Here is a 25,956-nt window from a genome sequence, read left to right as displayed (position 1 = left end):
TTGTTCTTCCCCATGTGTATCACTTTTTCATATACTGTATGGGAGAAGGGGGCTGCCCTTGGATGGCAGGGCAATGCAAGGCCTCTTTACCCTGTCTGAACCAGAAGTGCACCCACTGTGCTGACGCAGCACTGCAGAGCAACTTGTTCAGCTGAAGTTTGCCCAGCAGCAATATTATGGCCCTGAGGGACCAAGGAGCCTTGGAAATGGTTAAGATTAAGATGCAATGATGTGAAAAGAGAAGAAACTGTGTACTTGATGAATTCTTAAAATGCCATGTGGAAGACTTTTATTCCCTGGGCTAACAGCTGGCATTTAGGGGACTTACGACCCAGGTAGAGTATTATCCCTTCTTGCCAGTCTAAGACATTTCTATTCATAATTTCACTTTATTAGGGTTTTTGAAAGGCTAGGCTGGAAGACAAGCCTGCAGTCCAAGAACAAACACAGCTCTGAAAAGTCATCACTACCACAAGCATCAACATTAAAATCCCTAATCAATTGCAGAGTATGACCTCATCAAGAAGTTCATTCAATTCAACATCCAAGTAACCAATGTGGTGCCCTCCTAATATTGTTGGACTACATCTCCCATCAGTCCTAACCAATACTGTCAATGATCAGGGATGATGGGAATCATAGTCCAATAAAATCTGGAGGGCACCACGTTTGCTATCGCTGTTCCAAGGCAAAGATGAACCAAACCCTACAATACTGCAAACCCAGTACCCTGAGTCCTGTTTCTTCTATGGCTAAGAGCAAGTGCACCACACACACACACAATACAAGACTGGGTGGACAGTGACACATCCTCAGTGGCCCAGAAGAGAACAGTGGCAGATTGTACATATTTACACATATAAAAAGAGGACCATAAGTACATGGAAATGTGACATGTTCCAAATATAAGCGGGCTGCCATTTTTCCCCTGGAGTGAAGCAGTCAATCCAATTCCACGCAGTGGGGGTTGGATAGGACAAGGAAAGGGGGAAATTGTGCTGGTTTCAGACATAAAGGAGAACAGAAGCCATATGAATTGGAAAGGCATAATGCTGTAGCATCACCACTAAGTCAATCAGAGATGACCCAAGTGCTTTGAAGCCATGCAGCCATGAAGTAGCCCACATCATCACCATCAGACGCAGGATTGCCATGTTCTTGCTGATGGGTGTGAAGGATGGTTTGGAGGGAGGGCAGACTCCAGAGGGCAGGCGGCCCACAGGAATAGGATCCCTGGTTTTCATTTGGCCTCTTCTCTTCTGGAAGAACTTGGCTTTTCTGAAACCCTGTTTCTCTGCACCGTAGCCAACTTCATATCAAAAAGTAGAACCGTGACACTGCTAATTTATGACCGATTGAGGCCTTAGGTAACCCATAACAGCCAAGGGCACCACATTTGTTTAACAAAGGGGCCCCCCGGTACCATCCTCAAAAGGAAGAGCAAATCAGCAGAATGAGGAAGAGACCCTGGCAGGTGCTCCAGACATGTTTCAAGTATGGCTCAAAGTCTCTCGCTTGAGCACATATGCAGTAGGAGCAGCATAGAGTCTTTGGCACTGAATTCTGTTCCCAGATCTATAGGTTCTCGCCTGGCTGATACTGAGGCTCTGTTGATGTGAAATAGTCCTCCAAGAAAGCTTGAAGGTACTCAAAGGTCGGCCTTTCCTCAGGATCCTTCCTCCAACACTGACACATCAGATCATGCAGAGACTCTGGGCATTCTGGTGGGCAGGGCATCCGGTAGCCTCGCTCTACTTGATCAAGCACTTCCCGGTTCACCATACCTATTGGTACAAAAGCAGACAGGTCTTCAGTAAACACTGTGAGTACTGGTACTACGTGCATGTAAGTGCAACATACATGCATACCACTCCTGGATCCCAGACATTATCACTTCTCAGAAAAGGAGAATGCAACCTGGCTCTTCAGTAGAACAGTTTAGCCAAAATATACAGAAGTGTTGCTAACAACTTACGCTCCTGTTTACCAAGTACAGTTCAATTTGCATTACAGTGGAGCGATTTAAGTAGTGTTCCTAAAGTCTGGCATCAAGCAGAGAGGGGGAGCCTGTGGCCCTCCAGATACTGGACTCTTAACTCCCATCAGCCCCAGCCAGCAAGGACAACGTCCAGGGATGATGGGAACCCAGTAACACCTGGAGGGTCACAAACTTCCCATCTCTCACACAAAGCCTGTTACCTTTCTTCTTCTCCTGCCAGCAAACAGAGAGCTAGACACTAGCTGGGTATGGGACACAGGGATTTTCCCCATAGCTCAATCCTGTAATGTGTTTGTAACATACGGATGTTTTTTATAGTCTGTAGAAACGATTTTATTGTTTATCAAACTTCTCTTGTATTCAATGCCATTTTTCTCATGCTGTACACCACTTCAGGGATTTGAGCCACTCATAAGGTCATCCATAATATTACTGATGTGGAACTGAAACATGAATAAAAGGGAGTGGTCCCCCCCCCCGGTAGGCTATCATTTTGCAACAGTGATATATGAATGGGGCTTCAAAAGGAAAGCAGAGCTCTACAGAGGAATTAAAACTCTGGAGAAATCCATTTTCCATAAGACACTTGCTGATTTTGTCTCCCATAATTGTGAAAGGTCTTATTGTTGGTGTATATCAGGATTCCCAAACTAAGGCCCAGGGGCCGGATGCGGCTCAATCACCTTCTAAATCCAGCCCATGGATGGTTTGGGAATCAGCGTGTTTTTACATGAGTAGAATGTGTCCTTTTATTTAAAATGCAGCTCTGGGTTATTTGTGGGGCCTGCCTGGTGTTTTTACATGAGTAGAATGTGTCCTTTTATTTAAAAAGCATCTCTGGGTTATTTGTAGGGCATAGGAATTCGTTCATTTTTTTTTTCAAAATATAGTCCGGCCCCCCACAAGGGGGTCTATCCCACCTGCCTAGCGTCCATGCACTCACAATGACGTACAACAGTTAAAAATAAAAACACAAACAAAATATATTAAATTGCAAAGAATAGGATAAACCAAGGGGGTTGGGCGAACCCACAAGTCCATGGGCTGCATCTACTCTACCAAACCACAGGATGCAACCTCACAACTTTTGTCTCCTAAACAGCATTAAAATGCTCTGCTTCCTCTTTAAAGATCCTCTGTAAAGAACAGGCAGAGGGATTATTTTTTTTATCTCTAGTTTTGGAGCTAAGCAACACACCACAAAGATCAGATATACTGTACATTTCCACAGAGTGCTGGAGGTGTGGGTGGGTAAATTGCTGCCTTTCACTCTTATCAGAGATAAAGCCTGCCTGCTCTTTATTAGCACTGTAGGAGATAGTATTCTTCTGCCTTGGAGATCCTTGTCCCTTTCCAAGTGAGTGAGGAGTTTGCTACAGCTGGTCTTGTGGCCCCTTTGAACACCTGTAGAAAGATGTGTAGGGGGAAAAAAACCACTTACCTGGATATGGTACTCGGCCCTTTGTGGCCAGTTCAGTCAGCAGTATTCCAAAGGACCATACATCTGACTTGATGGTGAACCGGCCATAGAGAGCAGCTTCTGGGGCAGTCCACTTAATGGGGAATTTAGCACCTGAACAAGACAGACAAGCATATTGTAAACAACAACAACAACAACATATATTATTCAGCACACAACAAAAGGAAGAAATGAAGGATGTTGACAACCAAGTCTACCACTACTTCTGCATCATTCACCGGCAATAGCAAAAGTGTAGGAATCCAGGGCATAGAATCATAGAAATGTACTCAGCAATTTGTCATGTTGGCATGAAGGCTCCCTTTTCACGTTGTCTTGCTAATGCTTCCTGCTTTGGGGCCGCGGGGCTTTTACTCTGCATTGCTACCCAGACTTCTTCCAGCTCTGAAGCACTAACTAGTTTGCAGCTGCTTATTTCTTCCAAGTGGAAAGTGCAGCTCATACCTTGCCTTGCCGTGTATTCATTGTCCTCAATCAGCCGGGCCAGTCCAAAGTCAGCTACCTTGCACACCAGGTTTTCCCCCACAAGGATGTTGGCAGCTCGGAGATCTCTGTGTACGTAGTTCATCCTCTCCACATAAGCCATGCCAGATGCAATCTGGAACAATCCCAAACACAAAAGAAAACCGGTGTGGTGGAATAGTTAAGGTAGAGCTTTCTAAACTGTGTCGTGACACATTAGTGTGTCGGCCGCAGTGTGTAGGTTAGGGTTACCACAAAATGATGCAAAACTGAGTTACTGTGTTGTGAAAGGATGCGTGTCCAAAAAGTGTCACCAGCTTGAAAAGTTTGGAAAGCTCTGAGTTAAGGACTAGGACCTGGGACACCAGGGTTCAAATCCGCACTCAGCTATGAAGCTCGCTGGGTGACCCTGGGCCAGTCACTGTCTCTCAGCCTAACCTGCCTCACAGGGTTGTTCTGAGGATAAAACAGGGAGAGGGGAAACTATGTACACCAGTTTGAGGTCCTTGAAGTTCAGGTGGGATATAAATGTAGTAAAAAATATACAAATTTGCTTTAATGATTATTATGATCTATCAGAGCTTACCCATAAAGCATTAGTCAAATCAGCCAGCTCTATTCAGCCATCTAGTCAGCCCAGGGTTACCAGGAATCAGGTAACTATTGAAGATATAGACTAATGTAGTAAAGCCGTGTGTGTGTGTGTGTGTGTGTGTGTGTGTGTGTGTGTGTGTGTGTGTTAAATATCAAACCAACCAGCAAAAGCAATGAACTTGGAGTCAAATGAACCTACAGTTCTCTTGAAAAGTAAAGGGACTGAATGAAGCTAAACCTATGAAAAAGGAGGTATTTGTCAGCCAATATCAGGTGGGCTGCCTATCTTGCATAGCTGCTAATGTTGCATTGACTGAAACAGATGTTCATCGACAAAAACCGCACCACAAACCCTTAATAGTCAGTTTGAGGAACAAGAACAATTAAGATGTATGACCAAAGCAATGCCAAGTGTCGTAAGGTCTTTAAGAAAATATATGTTAAAATATTGTAAATATTTCACCTAGGCATATTTATAAAATAAGAAATAAAAATTGTATATGGATAATGAAAGATACAACACCAAAAAAAGGGAAGACTGTTAGAAACAGAAGAAGAAGAAGGGAAGTTGCAGAACCATAATATTAGAAATATGATTGGAATTGATACACACACACACACACACACACATTTCTTTTTTGCTTTTTTCTTTTCTTTTTTTTCTTTTCTTTTTTCCTCTCCCCTCTTTTTTTAAAAAAATCTCTTCATAGGTTTATTTCAAGATATGTGATTTATTTTGTCTACCATTTTTTAGGCTGTGAAATATAATTGATATCATATACACTATAAGAAAACAACTGGAAATGTTGACAAAATTTATTGATTTGTACCAGTGTTTATTCGGTAAATTTAATAAAGATTATGTTTAAAAAGAAAAAGAAAGAAACAGATGTTCATCAGCACTCTGTCTCAGCTGGCGCACACAGAAAATGAGATATGGGAAGAGGCTCGAATGCCAAAAAGGGAGCAAGACATGGTCAGAGATCTTATATAGATTTGAAGGAAACCAAAGGGCACTGGAAAATGCTTCGCCAGTAACACCCCCCACCAACAGAAAAGCAGCATGTCAGGGAGACAGATTTTACAACAGCTAGTTGTCATGCTAAATATTTGTATGCAGGGAGATACTATTATAGGCAAACATGTGAAATAGGCAATCTTCCAACAGTGGCCTAGAGTCATACAGATCTGGAAAAGCAGCATCCTACAAGCCTACAGCATATGTAGATTGGCTCTTAAAGCATGCTAGACTCACCTGAGCTGCCATATCTACCAGTTGGGGCAGCCTCAAGTACTTGCCCATCTCCCCTTTCAAGAAATCCAGGAGGCTTCCTAGAGCAGAACATACACTTGTCAGTAATTGAAGTTGGAGTAAACCCTAAACTTTTGCAGATGTTTTCCCTCTGCAGAATTTGCAGCTGTTTTAATCTCACAGAGCAAACAATACAATTTAACTGAGCCAACGAGCTGTTTTTTAAAGAGTGTAGAAAGAATTTAAGCCTTAACAAAAACCCTTCATTAGTTTTTCCTCACATCTTGATTGAACTGTAATTTACACTCCCCAAATGTTGCAGCAACATGGGAAGCAAGGGTTGAATTGTTTGCCAAACAATCACAAGGCCTCTTCAGTGCTTATTCTTATTTATTAAATTGGTTAAAGTCACTTTTATCTTGCCTAGAGCAACCCAAAGCAATTTACAAACAAACAGGTAATAAACCCCACACAGATACAATAAAACCACACAAACAACCGCGTAAATCCATTCAGCCCACATCTGTAACACATCCTTTTGGCTATGTCAGGCATGGCCAAATGTGGCTCTCCAGATGTTTTGGGACTACAATTCCCATCACCCTTGACCACTGGTCCTGTTACCGGTAGCTAGGGATGATGGGAGTTGTAGTCCCAAAACATCTGGAGGGCCACATTTGGCCATGCCTGGGTTATGTGAATTGGTGCTTAGATGGTGCCTAATTGACAAGCTCATTTTCCAAATGCTGCCTGTTCTGAATGACTGGGTAAAATGTTTCTGCTCCCAACATTAGATTCCTAGCCCATTTAATTTTGCCCTTTCAGTCTGAGGGGGAGAACATCCAAACAAGACATCTGGTACACTGCCCTTAATACATTGCTCACCTTTACACATGTATTCTGTTACAATATAAATGGGTTCCTCTGAAACCACAGCATAGAGCTGCACCAGCTTCTCATGGCGCAGCTTCTTCATGACCTGTGCCTCCTGCAGAAATGCCTCCGGAGACATTGTCCCAGGTTTCAGAGTCTTTATTGCCACCCTGGTGGTGCCATTCCAGGTCCCTGGAGTAGAAATATAAGTAGATTAACAAAGGCATCCTTTTCACTAATGAACACTTAAGCTAGTACCATGCCTCCTACAGATTGTGCAGCCGGGGGCCTTGCCTAATTTCCCCTTGCTGAAAGACATGGCCTGAAATATGCCCATCGGGCTAGAAGGCGAACTTTGTGGCTCAGGTACCTGCTAGAAATCCTTACCCATCCACACTTCTCCAAAACAGCCTTGCCCAAGCTTCACCTCTAACCGCAGCGACTCCCGGGGGATTTCCCAAGCATCCTTTGCCAGACCTTGTGTTTGAGGCTTGCTGGTTGGGCAGACATTGGTGAGACGATGACACAAGCCATCTGCATGTTCTGAGGAAGAGGGACACAGATATCACAATACGGCATAAGAAACATCACTTTAAGTGAAACGTGTCTTAAGAATATGGAACTATTTCTCTCCTTCTCAAACCCAGTTTGAATCTCCTTGAGTCTCTATTTCTTACTCTCTCTCTCTCTCTCTCTCTCTCTCTCTCTCTCTCTCTCTCTCTCTCTCTCTCTCTCTGTGTGTGTGTGTGTGTGTGTGAGATTTTTCTATATAAAATGTTCTTCAAATCCCAAGGAAGCACTTAAATGGGACAAGCACCAGAACACTTTCTAAGGTGTCTCAGACTGCATTTCCTATAAGGATTCATTGCCCTACTTAATTGTTCTACCTAACTCAGAGAAAAGAAATTGCAAAAAACAGTAATTTCCCAAAAAGAGTCCTCTTAGAACCAGGTTCATAATGCCATATACTGACTCCAACATAAAAGAAAGAAACCTATCACAAGTTCAGAAGCACTATCTATGATTCATCAAACATCTTACCATGCTAAGAAGTGAAAGATTTTAAAATCTTAAAATACAGTTATGAAAGTCAGATATATATGTCTTGGTCTGATTTCATACCGATTGCCCACCAGAATTTCCAGGTTGCTGCCAGAATCTTATAACCATTTCATAGTTGCCCACAATTCTACATTATCAGGTAGAAGTGCACATTTTTTTGGAAACAACTAATATCTTGCAGCTCTGAAGACAACTAAATGGTTGTTCAGTTGGGACTCAGTAAGTGGCAGGTCAATTTAGGGCCAGTTCACAGCAAACAATAATCCCATAATTCAATTAGGAACTGCATATTTCCTTGGATGCAATGAAGTACAACCAACATGATCAGAACCATCTATGTCTGAAGAAAGGACATCATCCAAGAAGCTGCCCAGCTTCTTTTCCCTACCATCTCAATTACCAAATGTAAACCGACTTTCTTTTTTCATCCCAGCTCTCTCTTGCACTATTTACCATTCTTCACCACCGTCACCTGACAATCACTTCCTGTCTCTAACACTCTGCCAGTGTCTACCCAAGTCAGAAGTATCCAGAAAATATGTATCTTTCCAACTTATTTTCTTCTGCAGCAGAAACCTATTGAAAGGGCGCACCTTGTTCAGCCTTGCCATCCTGCTTGACATCAGGCAAACTGAGATTTGCAGCTTTGTGGTGCAGTGGCAGCTGGACTATAATACCATTGCAACCTTTTGATTTCATGGAATCATAGAACTCTAGAGTTGGAAGGGCTCTCAGGGTCATCTAGTCCAACCCCCTGCAATGCAGGAAATTCTGCCCACAACCATCCCTGGGTGGGCTCGAACCACCAACCTTCTGGTTACAAGCCAGACACACTGATGCTCAAAATCATGGTGGATCAGTCTGCTTAATTATCATGGAATAATATACAGGGAGCCAATATATGGAGCCAATATGCTGTTTTATGGTAGGGGGTGGCAATCTCTTTAAGTACGTATGGTGCCCATAAGATGCTGTCCAAGCAGGTTCACTTTTGCTTTTTAGTTCAAGGTACCTTAGACAGAGCCTCTGTATTCTGCAAAGAAATTCTGCATTATCAGAAGCCGAAATGGCACTTACTGGAGTAATAGGCCACCAGTTGCTGAAGGCTGCTGAACTGTGTGCGGGAAGTGATGTAGAAGCCACCGTTGTCTAGCTTGCGGATCTTGTAATGCTTCACGTTGAGTCCTTTGGCATTGTCAAAATCTGAGACAGAGAGGCAATAGGCACCTACCAGAAAAAAGCAGAAACAGCTCAGGATTGGGTTTAAGAGATACTTCGCAGCCAATACGTAGCGGAACTGACTACCAAGAGAATAGCATTATTTATTATTTCAAAGGTTAGAATAAAATATTAACAGCATTGCAAAGGTTTAGAATCGATCAGTGTTTCTCAAACTTGGGTCTCCAGTTGTTTTTGGGTGACAACTCCCATTATCCCTAGCTAGCAGGACCAGTGGTCAGAGATGATGGGAATTGTAGTCCAAAAACAGCTGGAGACCCAAGTTTGGGAAACCCTGGTTTAGATGCCCAAGGAACAAAGAAGAGGTGAAGGACTGTAGCTCAGTGGTAGAGTCCCTGATTAAATAATAATAATAATAATAATAATAATAATAGTAATAATAATATATTATTTATATCCTGCCCATCTGGGCGGCTTCCAACAAAAGATTAAAAATACATTAAGACATCAGTCATTAAAAACTTCCCTAAACAAGGCTGCCTTCAGATGTCTTCTTTGCAAACCAAAGGTCCCAGGCTCAATCTCTGGCATCTCCAGGTAGGTCAGGAGAGACCCGCCCGAGATTCTAGAAGTATGTTGTCTATCAACATTGACAGTACTCAGCTAGATGGACCTATCGTCTGGCTCAATAAAAAGCAGCTTCCCATGTCCCTATGTAGCATATGCATATACCCTGATTCAGCCAGCACAGATGTGAGATGGTCCATCTTGTAAAAAATGAGAACCAAGTATAGGAAAACTAATAGATTAAAAACCTTATCTATTCATCATTTCCTTGTGGCACTTTAGGATGGGGAAAATGTTGAACACACAGGTTTTCAAGGAAGCCTCTCACATGTCCTCATGACATGTCCATGAAAGAGAGCTGGTGCTGCCGTCAGCAGATTAGTAACTTCACAGCAGAATTCATATGAAGGGAGGGGGGCAGGATGCAGAGTAGATACCTTTGAAGAACAAAAGCAGCTGGCAAGGCCAGGTCTGTCTAATTATGGCCTCCAGCTGGCTCAGCTTCCACTCTGATCCTGTCAAACTTCAGCAGCTAATTTGTGCAGGGTTAACGTAAACCTCAGAGACCTTTGCTGCAGCACCTCAAGGGGAGGGAAATAGGTACTGGCAGCAAATCTATAGGGAATTGTCCTTTCTTCCTGTATTGCTAATGCTATGCACCAATTATATGGGGAAACTGTTGTTGCGTTAACACCCAAAAGCTGACACAAGTTCTGTGGAAGCTAGGATTATTGGGCAAAGGTTTTCAAAACACAGGACAGCAGCATTTTTGAAACTGGCTTTTGAAAAGAGCTCATTCCTCAATTTCTTGTGTGGTACCTGCTATACATTGACCGCAATTAAGAATGTGAATGAACTATTTAGTACCTGAATGCGATATTAATGTTCTGTAAAGTTTAAGGCCATTAGTAAAACATAGGATTACAGTATTAACTCTTCCTCTCCTTTGGTTTCTTGTATGTTCCTAACATCTGCTCCAGAGGGTGGGGGGGGGCTCCAGAGTAGATGGGGGCCCCCTCTGGAGGCTAAGGGGGAAGAAAAGAAACTAGAGCTTCTGTTGTGCAAATGAATTTAGAGAGTGATCCCTGTTAAAAAGACATCCTGGTCACATTGGCTGCTGCTTTTGTCCTCAATGGAATCACCACCACCCCATTCCTTCTGCTCCATGGCTAGCCACAGAGTGTCTTACACATCACACATTATTTGTATGTCAGCTCCCAACTTTAGTTCCAGGCAAAAACATCCACAACCTAATAAACCACCAGGTTACTGAGGTTGCATGGGCAAAACTTTCTATGCAGAGATAATTGGCAACAGCACCGGATATCCAGATTCTGAAGTGAGAAAAAGCTGAACTCTGCAACCTGCATGAATTATTCAAATTAAGCATGCTTTTCCGTTTTTGTTTAAATTTTTATGCTTCTACTAGTCATGAGGAGGAGCTAGGGATCACGCACAGCACCAAGGTCTTCCTCCAACATCTGGAAATGTTGTTTAGCCATTTCTCCAGCTTACACAACTGAATTCTCAAATCTATTCTCACATCCACAAGAACTAGAAGCTAGTTTCCTGGGTTGATCGCACATGAGGATTTTGTATATATGGCATCGGAGATAATTTCAGAGAAGAGCAGGGAAATCTTGAGTTGAATATATTGAACAGAATATGCCTGGCAGACATTCTGTCACTGCTGAAGTGCCGTAACCACATGCTCCTGCTATATCTCCAGTGCCTCTCTCCTCACCCTAATAAATACCTGACCTGCTCACAGCAATGATGCTTGATCCCTCCATGCGCTTATGCCCTTCTTGACATGCCAGTCACATATGACAGAAATGGGAAGGGCAGGGCAAAGGACATCCTGAGCTAAACTCTGCTCACATGGCTTTTATTTCTGGCACGCGTGTGTTGCTACCACCAACTGGTTCCTACAATGCCACTCACACCCAAACACAAACTTCATTAAACAGCTCCTATAAACGCAACAACAAACTGCCCCTGGCAGCAAGGATAGGAGGGAACTGCAGAGTTCCTTGTTGCCATTGGTTACCCAGCTATTCCCAGCTCAGTGACCCAGTTTCAGCACCATTCCCTTGTAAAGAGGACAGGCACAGGACCAGAATCTCTGTTTACGTTAGATATTTAAATCCCATCCAGTTCTCCACCAATCAAATCAGAACAGGGCGGGAGTCAGAGAGATTACTGATTGGTTAATAGAACAGACTATGGCTAGCATACAAGGAGAGAGGGTGAGGGTGAGGAGGGGAACATGGACATAACAATAACACACACTCTTGAGTTAAGATACCTGATATTAAGAGCCTTGGGCCAGAACTAAAAAGGACCAGAGGACTGTACAAGCTCCAGGCTCTGGAATTGAAAACTTCCAATGCTGTAGAACTATCCAGAATGAAAAGTGAGTCCACGCACATTTGTGGCAGCTATAATGTTGAAATGCCAGCGTTACTCACCAATTATTATTGCTTGTTATTATCATAGTTAAGTATCTCAAGATAAGAGACCAGCTGGAGCAAGTTCATACTAACATTCTGAATTTTCCCCAAGTAGTTTCAGCAGCCCAAGGGCGTCCATATCCTTGTGTCTGTAGGCCCAGGGCCATCTCAAGCATGTCGGGCGCCCTGGTGCGGCGATCACTCTGTCGCCCCCGTCCTGGTGGGCGGGCGCAGCGCGGCACCCTGTCGCCCCGCGCCACCCAGCCTACCCCTAGAGCCGGACCTGTGTAGGCCCCTCCTCACCCTCCCTTTGCAGCAGAAATACCTGCACTTGGAAGCAGCTCTTTAGTGCATCTCTGGTTGAGTCAGAATGGCGACTTGCCCAGAAACACACTTTATTGATCATCTGAGGCCACCAAATTCTTACACCTGCTAAAGTAAGTCTTTTGGGCTTTACTTCCCAATTTAAACTTGGAAACAAAGAATGTACTTCAGCTATCAGAAGTTTAGGAAACGGTCTTTTATGAACATGGAAAACCAAATACTGTCCCAGATGCAAGGGAAGTGAGCTCTGAACACCAGCTTGTTCTCATAGAAACTGCTATTTCGAGAGATGTTAAATAAATTGCCATTACCTTTTGTTGTCTCACTCTCTCTTGCCAAGAATGTCCCCCGGGGATTCTCTGGATTGAGTAGTAACCGTTCTGACTCTCGGCGGGTTATCTTGCCAAAATACCACCTACAATAGTGGAATACACATGAGCATGGGAGAGGTCCCATTTTGCCAAGTTCTTCCAGTCACTGTTAACTTTTTTAAATATTGAAGGATCAATCTTCTTATTAGTGCACAACTTCTACATGGCAAGTGCCTGGGCCAAGGGCTTCTGACCAACAGGAAGCAAGACTACACACTTTTCTTCTGAATGTTTGAACTGACGTGCTAAGCTCTCATTCTTTGGGTCAAGAGCTTGAAAGTAGGGCTCTATAAAATATAAGAATAATTATGACCTTCCCAGGAATACCTTGCAAATTTGAAATTAATTAGCAGGTTCGCGACAGGAAAAAGAAAGGGAAAAAGAAGTGCAACAATGCATAACTCATATGTGAAAAATCACTGTCATAAGATGTGATGAAAACCACTGACTCGCTTGGCTTTAAAAGAGGATTTTAGACAAATTCATGGAGTATAAAGGCTACAATTCCTATTTCCAATATTCAATGTTCAAGTATGAATGTCATTGCTTATGTTACCAAAATAGCACTGCCCACAAACAAAAGAGGTGTTGGTAGGCTTGGGGGAAGGTTTGTAGAAGTAACATATCACTGGGGGCGGGGGGGGGGAACTAAATGGGGAAACCCAAAAATGTGCAAATAAGGATTAAGTACAGTCAATATAAAATGCTGACTGACTTTTTTTGGGGGGGGGGGGACACTGGAAAACGCAGGTTGTGGGAGAATAAGATTGCAGTTTTCTGGAGGAAGGCGCTGAATAGGAACACTCCACACACTGCTTGTGGGTTTCCCAGAGGCATCTGACTAGCTTCTTCCAACAAACAATACTAAAATAGATGGACATTTGTTCTGATCCAGCAGAGCTCTTTTTGAGTTCTTACATAAATCACTTATCCTAGGATAAAAGACGACATTCTGAAATGCACTAAATTTTGCCAAGGGCTGCTAGATTCTTAACTCCTTAAAGCCTGATAAATATGTGAACACCAAGGCTGAAGGAAGCTCATGTGTTTTCATGCCAGGAAAACATTGTCCTGATCCATGGTCCTGTGAGAGGCATCTATGGGCCAGACTAGGCCCCAGAAGTGTTGAATACTCATTCAACAGTGTTTCTCTAATAAGGGCCTGATCATCCGCCGCTCCTTTGGTGCACATTGTTTCTTACACAGGGGTGATATCAGTGTGAGGGGGAGCATTTTGTATGAAGGAGTTCTAATTTACAGACTTTTATTCCATCTACAGATATTAAGTTAGATCACTGGAAAGTTGGGGGCTCGTCACCACAGTTTTCTAGATTCTCCTTGCCACAAAAGCTGCAATGTGAAAAACAAAACCCGTTCCAAGCAGGCACTTCGCCAAAAGGTCATCCGAGGATTGGAGAAACAGGCCACCAAGTTGGGAGGTGTTTCAAAATCCTGTGAAATTTTCCTGGACGGTGTGCAAAAATGTTGAAGATTCTGAACCCGTTCTAAGAAGCACACCAATGTCATGCTAGCACTCATACATAAACACTTATTCCACTCTAATGATCAAATGGTAACCTCCATGTATGAATGAGTCTTTATAGGTAACAAACCATAGAGCAAGCTCATTTTTATAGTCATAAATATTTCTGTCAGATGCTAAACTGCCCAGAAGTTCAAAAAAAATGGTGCTGTGGGTTAAACCACAGAGCCTAGGGCTTGCCAATCAGAAGGTCGGCAGTTCAAATCCCTGCGACAGGGTGAGCTCCTGTTCCTCGGTCCCTGCTCCTGCCAACCTAGCAGTTTGAAAGCACGTCAAAGTGCAAGTAGATAAATAGGTACCGCTACAGTGGGAAGGTAAACGGTGTTTCCATGTGCTGCTCTGGTTCGCCAGAAGCGAACACATGACCCGGAAGCTGTACGTCGGCTCCCTCAGCTAATAAAGCGAGATGAGCACTGCAACCCCAGAGTTGTCTGCAACTGGACCTAATGGTCAGGGGTCCCTTTACCTTTACCTTTTACCTACTAGTAAGGTGGAAATATCCAGTAGTGCACTATCCAAAAGTGACTTAGTTGGAAAGCAAACTTCAGTATTAAATAAACTGGATAGCTTCAGTAGGTACATGCAGGACATTAAGAACTGTACCTCATAAACAGAACTGGATGGTATGAAAGGTCCACTGAGGGCAGGGCTAGGTGACTCTCTAGAGGTGGTTGGACTCTAGCTCCCATTATCCTCAGCCATCATGGTCAATGGTGAAGGATGATGGGAGTTGTAGTCAAACAACATCTTGAAGGCCCGAAGTTCCCCAAGCCAGGTGTAGGGAGTGAGAAACACATAGTAAACAGTTCACGAGTCATTAGGTCTCTCTCTGAGAGATGCATGTGATTTATACAATCATTGACATTATTTTTTCAGATACTGTGGTATTCACTAGTGTGTCCCCCCCCCCAGAAGAAACCAGTGTTTTTCAAAAATGGCGCTGAACATCTAATAGGAAGGAAAGACTAATCATATCTTAAAAGCCAGCAAGTTGCTATAGGCCCAATTAGCCATGCACATCACTCAATTACTCCACTCTTGACCACTGAAGTTGGCTTAAAGCTGTATGAGTGAACTGATTCAACCTCAGAGCATTGTGTCCAAAGTGATACGAGAATTCTAGATACAGTGTTCAGTCTGAGACCACTCTTCCGCACAGCAACTAAAGGATCAATACATGTGTGACACAAAGTCAGGAATTATCTGGGGAAATGAGGGGTGCCCCTGACCGTTATGGCTAGAAGGCTTGGGTTAGAAGCTAGAAGGCCTGGCAGAAGCATTGCACTGTTTATCAAAAACTATCTAAAATATTTCAATTACTCTTCAGCCTGGATGGAGTCTGAGGGTGCAACATAGTTACTGGGGATGTAGCCTTTCTGGCCAGTTGTGAGCGAGTGAGCCAGCCACCAATCTCCTTCCCTGCAAAACACAAAACAAAGGAATACATCAGTGAAGACAAAATAGGTCAAATTACCTTCCCAACTCACTGGCATCCCCAGACTCCCCAAGACTCCCCTGGATTGGATTCCAATCCAGTTCCTCTTGACCCCACTGCTTAGACTAGGGCGGGTCAAAATGTATACTTGTGGCCTACTCTATGTTTGCTTGTGGGTCAGAATTCTGTAACCCCTTTGTGGATGGTGAAGCTCAACAAAGAAGATGATGGTAACCAACAGTTTTGTGTGTGTGTGTGTGTGTGTGTGTGTGTGTGTACACATGAAGGTACTTCCTGAACAATCTTGTCCCTCCCCTCGAAGCTGATCAGTAGGCAATCCCTTTGCTTTTCCAGAAGGTATAAGAGAAAGCAACATTAAATGTACAGAAAATACATACAGTTTATGAAATGTTATTATTATTTATGTTAAGGCATTTATATCCCACCTTTCTGAATAAAAATTCTGCCAAGGTGGCTTAAGCATACATTCATTCAAATTTGGCAGGGCTGCTGGGAGCCAAATCTGATTTGCACTAGAGTTGCTTGAGGAATTCAACCTTTGCGAATTCCTGCACAAATAACTTGGGGTCAATCTGCAGGATGGAATTTTGCTATTCATTGCATTTTGCACTTCTCCAAAGTTGCAACACTGTTCTTGGACATTTAAATGTATCAAAATACACTTTTAAATATCTATAGTCTTTCAAAATACATTTATTATTATTAAATGTATTAAAATGCATACTTAAATAAATATTGAGAGGGGTTTTTTTTAAATAAAAAAACAGATTAATGTGGAAATGAATCGGAATGGAATTACAGATGAAACCATGCAAAAGGGACACAGACCAAAATAGACAGAAGTGCCCATCCCTAGCTTGCAGAACATGGACTGGCCATCCTGGCTTAGACAAAAAGAAGAGGATGTTGACTAAATAAAAACCCATTCACCCAACAAAAACAGTTTTGCATGATTTATGTGATATATTCCAATCAAACAATGCAGGATTTCTTTGCAGCAAGCTCTTCAACCCATGACTGGAGTGCCGGTAATGAGGATAACTCAAGCAAATAAGGTGGTCTCCATAGCAACTGAACTGTGTCATTATCTGAGATTCCACAGCTGGCACCTTATTAGTTTGGTTAAATGACAAATAACACAAGATCCTTTTAAATAAGGAATTTCCTTACTTAAAAAGGCATGTCAAGTACCCATTGAAAATACCTTTGGAGCCATTTGAATCTGAACCAAATCTGGCTGCTGTATGGAGCATTGGAAGTCCAAGAAAGCAGGGTTGGGAATGGGGAGGAAATAGGCACACAAACAAAACAAAACAAAAAAGAAAAGAAAAATTGTGATAATAAAAAGGGAACACAGAGCTCAAAAGCAAAAGGTTTTTTTTTTTAATTAAAAAAACACACAAGAGCATAAAGCAATACTCGGAACATAACATTAGAGTACATACATGCAGCCCGGGGGGGGGGGGGTAGGAGAGAATAAGAAATAAAGGAGAAACTATATCCTAGAAAAGGACACAAGCATGCTGCATCTGAAGTCGGTAGAAAAAATGCTACTCGGTTGGATAAGCTAAGCCAGGGGTCGGCAAACTAAGGCCCGTGGGCCGGATCAGGCCCAATTGCCTTCAGGATCTGGCCCGCGGACTGTCCGTGGATCGGCATGAGGATTCTGTTCATTTGGGCTGCACCATTTCCCCCCCCTGCGCCATTCCATCCCCCCTCCCTCACACACACCGTGGCGGTGCCTCCTCGCTCCCTCCCCCTGGCTTCTCCCCGCCCTGCCTAGAGGAGGGCGGGGGGCTAGGCTGAGCTGGCTGAGTGCCATTTTAAGCAGCCCCTCTCCGGAGCCAGCCCTTTCGCGCCGCTCATCTTCCCTCTGTCGCTGCTGCTGCTGCCCTGGTACTCCTGTGGGCCAGAGAGCGGAGCGGACGAGCTCACTCTGCCTACCCATGAGAAGCAGCAGCAGCAGCGGTGGTGGTGGTGGCGGCAGCCCCTGGGAAAGTAAGCGCAGCGGCTGGGGAGGACTACTTGCCCCCCTCGCCTCTTCTTCCAGCTCCCCTCCCCCGGTGCTGCTTCTCCGGCCCGCCACAAGGTCTGAGGGACAGTGGACCGGCCCACAGCTAAAAAAAATTGCCGACCCCTGAGCTAAGCTGTGCAGAATAGGTAAGGCAATGTAGTTTGAGGATTATGCAATCTTCTGAGTTGCACAGAACTCCTCCATCAAGCAGAAATGTAAAGGGAAAGAAATGTGAAACACACATTTAACAAACTTAGCTTTAGTCAATCTCGATAGGTTTAGTCATGGATATAGCCAAGGCGAGGGCGGCGGCGGCCGGGGGGGGGGGGTAGGCAGCTGCCAATTGTGTTGCAGATAGTTTGGTTCTGCGCCCCCCCCCCCCCACACACATTGATTCTGCTTTCCCCCACCCACCCAACATAAATCCTGGCTATGCCCATGGGTTTAGCACAGGCATAATGGGCCACTCTCTTAACAGTTTGGAGATCAAAAGCCAGTTGTGATCTCCTGCGCTCTCCTCACCACAGGCAAATTGCACCCCTCCTACTTAAAATACCAACATTAACAACATTAAGGTATGTGTGGACAAGAAAGGGTAGAATCAATGCACAATTCTACAGCCTGTTCCAATTTTTTTTAACCATGGTTATAAGATTGGGGCCATTATGTCTATTAACCAACTGTTTATTGGAGAAGAACGTAGAAGAGACCAGAACCGAGTAAGACAAGTTGTAAGGAAATGTATCTTACTTTGCAATTCTACTTGCAGCCTAGAATTCGCTGGGCACACATGTTCATACCATGCTGGGTTCTATCCAACTACTGTACATTCTACTTTCAGTAAGTAAGTATAGAAATCAATGGATCTAAGTAGGTCATATCTGTTCTGAGTATGACTAGGAATGGATACAACCCAGTGACTTCAGAAGCAGCAAGCTCAGGCTCTTACAAAAATTGTAGCTAGCAAGACTTGATGGAGAGGATGTTCAAAGCCATGCTCCATCACTCTACCAAATTATGTAAAGCTGCTGTCTCTCCTAGAAGAAACTAAGTAATGCCAAACTGCAGAAGTGTTGAATTCTGAATAGTTTGTTGTGGATTCAGGAAGGCAAAAGTGCAATACCCACACAGGAATTTAATACACCAAATATGTTCTGATCCCAGTAGTGTCAGGTAAGAAATCTGTGTTTCCAAGCAGTCTCTATCAGCATCCCACACAGGACATAGCACTGTAAATGCAATATATCCCGGGGCAAAGCAGGTCAGAGGGTGAAGAATGCAGGCAGGACTCCCCCCCCCCAATCCCAATCCCCAGGTCTGCATTTTTCTTTTCTGTGCTAAGCCCCAAAGCACTCAAGGAATGTCCAGGTGGCTTGGAATGTCTTTATCTTGCAGAATCACACAGAGACTGCCACTGGCAAGGAGGCAGCGGGTGGAAAATAGTTAGCCTAACTCTCCAAAATGCCTGGGAACGATAAAACTGTACTCTCCGGTCAAGTGCCAACCTAATGTTTCTTCCTCCATAGGTTTCTGGATTTTACTGACTCCCTTGTCACAGAGTTAACTTTCTAAACAAAAGGCAAAATCTTCCCCACATCCTGGGAAGGTATAGGAAGGATTATATATAACCTTGAAAACAAGCCACATTATGCATCACCATCGATAGACAATCAAGTGCTATTTCTCACAGGCTTTTTAAGAAGCATGAAGGAAGCTCCACAAAGTGAGCAACATCTGAAACTTGGACACATCATATGACCCTTAGTCGGACCCCTGACCTATCCAGCAGCCAGCAACTGGCAGCAGCTTTCTCAAGGTCTAGTGGACAACTCCAGAAAAACGAGTTTGGGGGAGCCAAGTGGTGGCAAAGACAATTTTTATGCTAGCTATTTTTTTTATCATACTTTAATAGCCATCTGCAGTTCACTCCAGGTTTGTTGTATCTGCAACATGAAATGCAACTGCCATGAGTTTGCCAGGCATCAGCCATACTCAGGGGCAAGTGGAATTGTACTGGTCAGGATCCTTGACACAGTGCTCATGTTTGCTTAGTTGAATAGGAACAAATTTCTAGCTTCCAGTGTCCGTGTCTGCAGGGACGATCAACCAGAAACTCAGGCAGACTGGAAATTATAAAGGAACCTATTCCCCCCACCTATATACCGCCATTGGATTAATGCAATTGAAAATCAGACTGGTGAAATCATGGTACCAGCCTGGCCAACACAGCTACCATAAGGAAATGGGACTACAATACTCATTGCAACATACACAGGTGACATCACCACTTCATTATCATAGGGGGAGGATGTGTGAAATAGTTCCTCTCCTCTGCAAAAAAACATAAAATTGCCCCATCATAGAAAACAAAATTGGTTCACAATGATGGCGCCAACCTTAAACAATAAGGCAGCAGGTGACTGATTAAAGTGTAGCAAATAGTTTAGTGTTTATTATGCTATAAAACACTGTGTTTTATATATGGGGCTATCATTTGGTTTTTCTGCCTCTGGCACTAAAAGGCATCTTTTTCATGCAAACACCCACATGTGCAAATGAGTTGGTAAAGCCAGATGTGCATGCTGCAGAGAACTGCAAGGACCAACGCACACAAAACAGCTGCCGGTGGAGGCTGTTTTAAATGAGTCCCTGCAGAATCATGTACCACAGAGTGGTGTACACAGAAGTAACCAAGAAGGGGAGCTATTTAAAATGCTGCCTACACAGTGGGCGCACACCAACTGAATGTCTCTCTCTCAGTTCTGCAGGTTGTTTGATGGGAGATTCACAGTACTATGGGTAGAAGTATGCAATCTGTGTATCAGGAAGATGCTCACCATGGAGAGGTTATATAAAACGATGGATTCATGGTTACACCAATGCCCAAATGTTTGTTTGGGTTTGTAAATCCTGCATATGATAAGCTTTCCCACCTATGTTGGGAGCATGGGTGATAGCATGCTTTTAGACAGAGGGGTCTTCTAAACCTCAGGCATATTCCATTAGCACACCTTACACCTGCAGTCCCAACATGAACTGAGCAGAAGCTAGTCCCTGGTGCAGATTTATACCAAATGTGGAAAGTGACAATATTTTTTTTCCTTTAAAAATAATGATTATCAGAGACCAAGGACACATTCTAGCCAGGCAGAAACATTCAATGATCATGCCAAGTAAGTATGGTGAAAGATGGCCTGGGCAAAGCAGGTGCGGCTGGTGAGGGTTTGTGTCCTGGGGAGGCTCAGACAGATAAGCCTGGGGATTGCATTTGGGCCTGAAGGTTCCCCATCTCTCTGCTACCTGAAGGGTTGGAGGGGTAAACTCCTAGTGATTATATATTTTCCCACAATAGATTTGCCACCGTAGGGAAAGATTACCCAGCCATTGCACAGAATGCAGACCATTATGTAAATGGGGGGAACGACCTTATGTTGATATTGTTTATGTAACTTGTTGGAATTTTATTTGCTGTTAACAAACTGATTTATTAATTGCGAAAATGCTTCAGTTACTGTTTTCGGCCTTATAGTGCCAGCACACTGAAACTGGATCCATTCCTATGGGAAGGAATACTTGGTTTGGAATGACAGGCAAAATAAAACGGTATGCCAGCCCATTAAAAAGGGCTCCAAGATATCCCCCCCCCCCGCTCTCTCACACACGTCTGTTACCCAATAGAATTATTGTAATTGGGGCAGAAGTGGGAAGAATGCCAGAGAACAGTGGGAATGTTATTCACTCGAGGAAGAGGCTGCAAGAGGCAGCCTGAATATTAGAAATGAGTGATGCTCCCTTCTCTCCTTCTGTGATATTTTGGTGTCCCTGTTTAATTTGCTGCAACCACAAGGGAAAACTGAGCTTTTCGTTCTTAACCCCTGCAATTTCTTCCAAAGCAGTCTTGAGAGAGATCTTCTGAAGATTATAAACTTTTCAGTACAACCTTCCAGACAAGTGAATAACTAAGCAGAGACACAAATTGTGATGGATAAATCTTCCTGGTTTGGAGCCTGGCAAGACTTGAGTTCAAAAGCTCTGTTCAGCCCCTATGAAAATCAGGTGACTCTCAACAAGCTGGTCTCACTCTTGCTTCCTCTCAGCTTAACCTACCTATTGGAGAGGCTGCCTCAACCCCTGCCTTCACAGCTGGGGAATCTTTGCTTGGGATCGATTTTACTGTACACCACTTAAATAAATGGTTTGAAGTGGCCTAAGCATACAGAGTTGTTGAGAGGATAAAAGGGGTAAGATAAAAATAGGAAGATATGCCACATTGCCCTCAGCTGCTTGGAGGAAGAGTGGGATGCAAATAAGTGTGGAAGGAGTGGGGGGTTCACAAGGCTACAAGGCAAACCCTTTCAGTGCGAAAACTCTCTCCTCATCACTGGAGATTCCACCTTGGATTACTCAACACTCCCAGGGGCAGAGCTTTCCCTGCAATGGTACCTTCCCTAAAGAATGCTCTGCCAACTGAAGTTTGCCAGGCCCTGTCTATTTATTGTTTCCGGAGGCTAGTAACATGTGCTGTACATGAAGGGCTATCACAAAGAAGAGAGCAGAGGCTTGTTCTCTGTTGCTTCAGAGGGCAGGAGCAGATCCAGGGGGCTTAAGTTAGAGAGGGGTAGAATTTGACTGAACAGTAGAGGGAAAGGAAGAGCAGTTTGGCAAGGGTACTAATTACCCAAGGGGTCGGTGGGCTCTCCCACGCTGGAGGTCTTCAAGCAGAGCCTGTCAACTGTCTGCTGAAGGTGCTCTAAGGTAGCCTTTGCCAAGCTGGCGTACTCCAGATGTTTTTGGCTACAACTCCCATCAGCCCCAGCCAGGACTCACGGGCGAAGGGCACAAAGTTGGCTATGGCTGCTCTGTCTACCCCTGCATAAAGGAGGGGGTTGACTTGATGGTTTATGAGACTGCCCTGCACTTCTTGGAGGGAAGGTGGCTTCTGCAAGCAGTGCAACTCTTAAGCAGGTACTCCCCTCACCACCACCTCCCCCCCGACAGAACCGTAATAGCAAATAGGGTGGTGTAAAGAATGTGTATTTAGACCCATTCTATCCCTGAAGTGTCCTAGTTAAAACATTGGATGCATGGCCATAATCTAGGGTTGCCGTATTTCAAAAAGTGAAAATCCGGGTTTTCCCAGACATTTTAGCTGCTTTTCGGAAATTTCGCTTGGATGCCATTTTCAACAGCCAAATCCTGGCTATGTCTGGGAAATTTGAGACATATGGCAGCCTTACCATAACCCCCACAACTAGGTTTATAGAGCCATGCAGGCTAATGAAGTCCAAACACAGTGAGTTCTGGGGATGTTTGGGGCTACCCGTGAATACAAACACTCCTAGATGCATAGCTGTATATCAGGTGTGTGGAACGAATATCTGGCTGGCCTTGGCAGAGGGACAATTTCTTATACAGTCATACCTTGATTTAAGTACGCTTCGGTTTGAGTACTTTCAGTTTAAGTACTCCGCGGACCCGTCTGGAACGGATTAATCCACTTTCCATTACTTTCAATAGGAAAGTTCGCTTCAGGTTAAGTACACTTCAGGTTAAGTACGGACTTCCAAAACCAATTACACTTATACTTCGGGTTAAGTACACTTCAGGTTGAGTACTCCGCGGACCCATCTGGAACGGATTAATCCACATTCCATTAGAAGAAGAAGAAGAAGAAGAAGAAGAAGAAGAAGAAGAAGAAGAAGAAGAAGAAGAAGAAGAAGAGGAGGAGGAGGAGTTTGGATTTGATATTCTGCTTTATCACTACCCGAAGGAGTCTCAAAGCGGCTAACAATCTCCTTTCCCCTCCTCCCCCACAACAGACACTCTGTGAGGTGGGTGGGGCTGAGAGACTTCAGAGAAGTGTGACTAGCCCAAGGTCACTTTCAATGGGAAAGTTCGCTTCAGGTTAAGTACGCTTCAGGTTAAGTACAGACTTCCGGAACCAATTGTGTACTTAAACCGAGGTACCACTGTACTAGATCTGCAGGAAGAGCTGGCTAAAATCACCAGATGTATGCCTGGCTAGCTGTTAATATGGCACTATTTTCACATAGTGCATAGCCAGAAAGCATTCTAAACGCTGCTATGCAGTGATGCGCGAGCTACCACTTCTAAAATAACAGGTACTCCTCACCCAGGCTCTGTTTCTTAAACTGTGTAAAACAGAAGGAAGATAAAGAGGTACAAATGAGGAAGAGGAAGCTGCAAAAGGAAAAAAAATCCAAGTAGAAGGAAAGCCCCAAGTTCCCCATCCTGATTAATGTCACAGGAAAGTACAGCTTGGGTAAGCACATGCCAGGAAAATCCATTGTAAGTAGGGAGATCATGCTATCTTCTCATCTTTGGGTGTCAGAATACTAATAACCACTCCCAATCTGGTGACTGCTTAGAGAGGTTCAGAAGTTCCCCAGGGTATATGTGCTTCCCTATCCACTTCAGTGGAAGGACATGCCAGCTCCTATGAGAGGCCTACAGATAGACCTCTCCATTGGAATGAATGGGGAAACCCAGAGTCAACTTCTGTCTGGGTCAGTTTAATCCGCACACTGCAAATCCATTGCTTGGGAAACCTCAATGAATTTTAAGACAGAATGTTTATGAAGATAAAACTTTTTTTCCAGAGCCAAGCTGCTAGGTCAAGGCACTGCATGATGCTGCTTTCTTTTGAAAGACATAAGCGACAAGTCGAACGATCAGAACTTCTGAACCTATCTTGTACGGTACTAAGCAATTATCCATGTTCATCTATTTTTCAAGTAAAGGTATCCACTTCTACTAAAGGCAGTCAAAAATGGCTTCCTCTCCTCTGCATACCTCTGACTGGGGGGGGGGGGTGCAACTACAGCCACAGCTATGGAATTATATGGCTGGGTCAGCACAACCTGCCAAATGCAGCGTGTATCTCTCAGAAACTTCCTCCCCTCGCAACATGTTGCTAGGCAGAAGGCCAGGCACCTTAGCTATTCAAAAGATTGCAGTTCATTACTGCTACAGTATCTCTGTGAGAACCACACTCTTATCCTAAACTCCAACAGTGAAGCGATATTGGATATTGTGAAATACATAGCTTGAGACTCATTTCTCCTCTACATGCTTCAGCACAAAGCCTTTAAAAAAACCACCTCATCTTCCTATGAGGGCCATTCTGTTCTCAGCGTTATTTATACCAGAGGCAGCTGTGAAGCTGCCAGCGCTCACAATATTGCATTTAGTTCCTTTGAAGCAAAAGAATGCACACTTCCTTTGTACCTGGAAAGTGTGCCAAACAGCCAAAGACCAGAGCTTTCAGTATTCAAAAATGTCTATTTTTGTTTCTGCGGTTTAAAAAATAAGGAAAATATTTAGGTTAGAAATACTTACCTGCGAAATTTAAGTTTGGATATCAGCAATACTTACGTTTTTTATACTGGGAAGTTCAAGGAAGCAAACCTGTTCAAGGATAGTTCTACGGCAAGGGGTAGGCAAACAGTTGCCAGTTTGGCAGAGCTGGCCAAGGCATCATGATAATTTGGCTATACCAAGTGGCACTCTCTTTTTAACACAGTCCACCCAGACACTATCCAGTGGAAGACTCGTTTTTGTGATAGGGAGAGCTAGGCAACAGCAATAATGTGCTTTTGTGCAACTCCTTTTGGCAGGTCTTGGTGGACAGATCCGCCTCTCTTACTCTGACAATCTAAATGGTGCTTTAAAAGCTGCCATCTGGTTTTGCCAATCTGAATGAAACGACTGATGCCCCACATGTACAAGTTGAACCACTTCTGACCACTGTGCTGAAACAGTAGGAGTGGTCAAAAGCCACCATAACATGGAGAGAGAGAACCTCTATTGGAATATTTCCATTCATAAGCTACGGGGATTCATTATATCACCATGTGCAAGCACCTGACTCTATACTGTCTGATGTATCCCTGAAATGTGGAGGCTAGTGGTGGTTGCTCGGTGGTACCAAGAAGAACATTTTCTAACACTCTGCATGCACACTCAAACTATTTTTTGCTACTTCATATGTTCAAGGCCTAAGCCCTCAACAAAGAAAACAGGTTCTAGCACTCTGACCTAGTCCAAATTAAAGTCCTCAAGTCAGGGCTCTAAAGAAGAAGAAAAAACATGCAGAGCTCCATTTCCTTTGCACCATCACAGAATTGTTTTAAAAGCCACAGATTATTAAAATATTAATATTGCAAGAGAAACTTTAGCTCCGAATGTTTACTGGCCTGACCTTGACTAGGATTAAATATACTACACACACACACACACACACACACACACACACACAGAGAGAGAGAGAGAGAAAGAGAGAGAGAGAGAGAGAGAGAGAGAGAGAG

General features: G+C 43.8%; 1 protein-coding gene across 2 annotated transcripts in view; it reads right to left on the bottom strand.

Annotated features, from left to right (window-relative positions):
- Nucleotides 1-263: 263 nt before the first annotated feature.
- The window catches only part of SRC (SRC proto-oncogene, non-receptor tyrosine kinase), a 90,065-nt gene continuing 64,372 nt past the window's right edge, over nucleotides 264-25,956 (bottom strand). For both annotated transcript variants that reach the window (XM_060277273.1, XM_035122157.2), the window contains 9 exons: nucleotides 15,480-15,578; nucleotides 12,557-12,660; nucleotides 8,800-8,949; nucleotides 7,048-7,203; nucleotides 6,673-6,852; nucleotides 5,791-5,867; nucleotides 3,924-4,077; nucleotides 3,441-3,572; nucleotides 264-1,784 (listed from right to left, as the gene is read on the bottom strand). In XM_060277273.1, the coding sequence (XP_060133256.1) occupies nucleotides 1,576-1,784; nucleotides 3,441-3,572; nucleotides 3,924-4,077; nucleotides 5,791-5,867; nucleotides 6,673-6,852; nucleotides 7,048-7,203; nucleotides 8,800-8,949; nucleotides 12,557-12,660; nucleotides 15,480-15,578 (1,261 nt within the window). In that variant the 3' untranslated portion in view covers nucleotides 264-1,575. The remainder of the gene's footprint in view (nucleotides 1,785-3,440; nucleotides 3,573-3,923; nucleotides 4,078-5,790; nucleotides 5,868-6,672; nucleotides 6,853-7,047; nucleotides 7,204-8,799; nucleotides 8,950-12,556; nucleotides 12,661-15,479; nucleotides 15,579-25,956) is intronic.

This window comes from Zootoca vivipara, chromosome 7 (genome assembly GCF_963506605.1).
Source record: "Zootoca vivipara chromosome 7, rZooViv1.1, whole genome shotgun sequence".
Classification (NCBI taxonomy): domain Eukaryota; kingdom Metazoa; phylum Chordata; class Lepidosauria; order Squamata; family Lacertidae; genus Zootoca; species Zootoca vivipara.
Note: the sequence above shows the minus strand (reverse complement) of the source record. Positions and strands in the feature narration are given on the sequence as shown.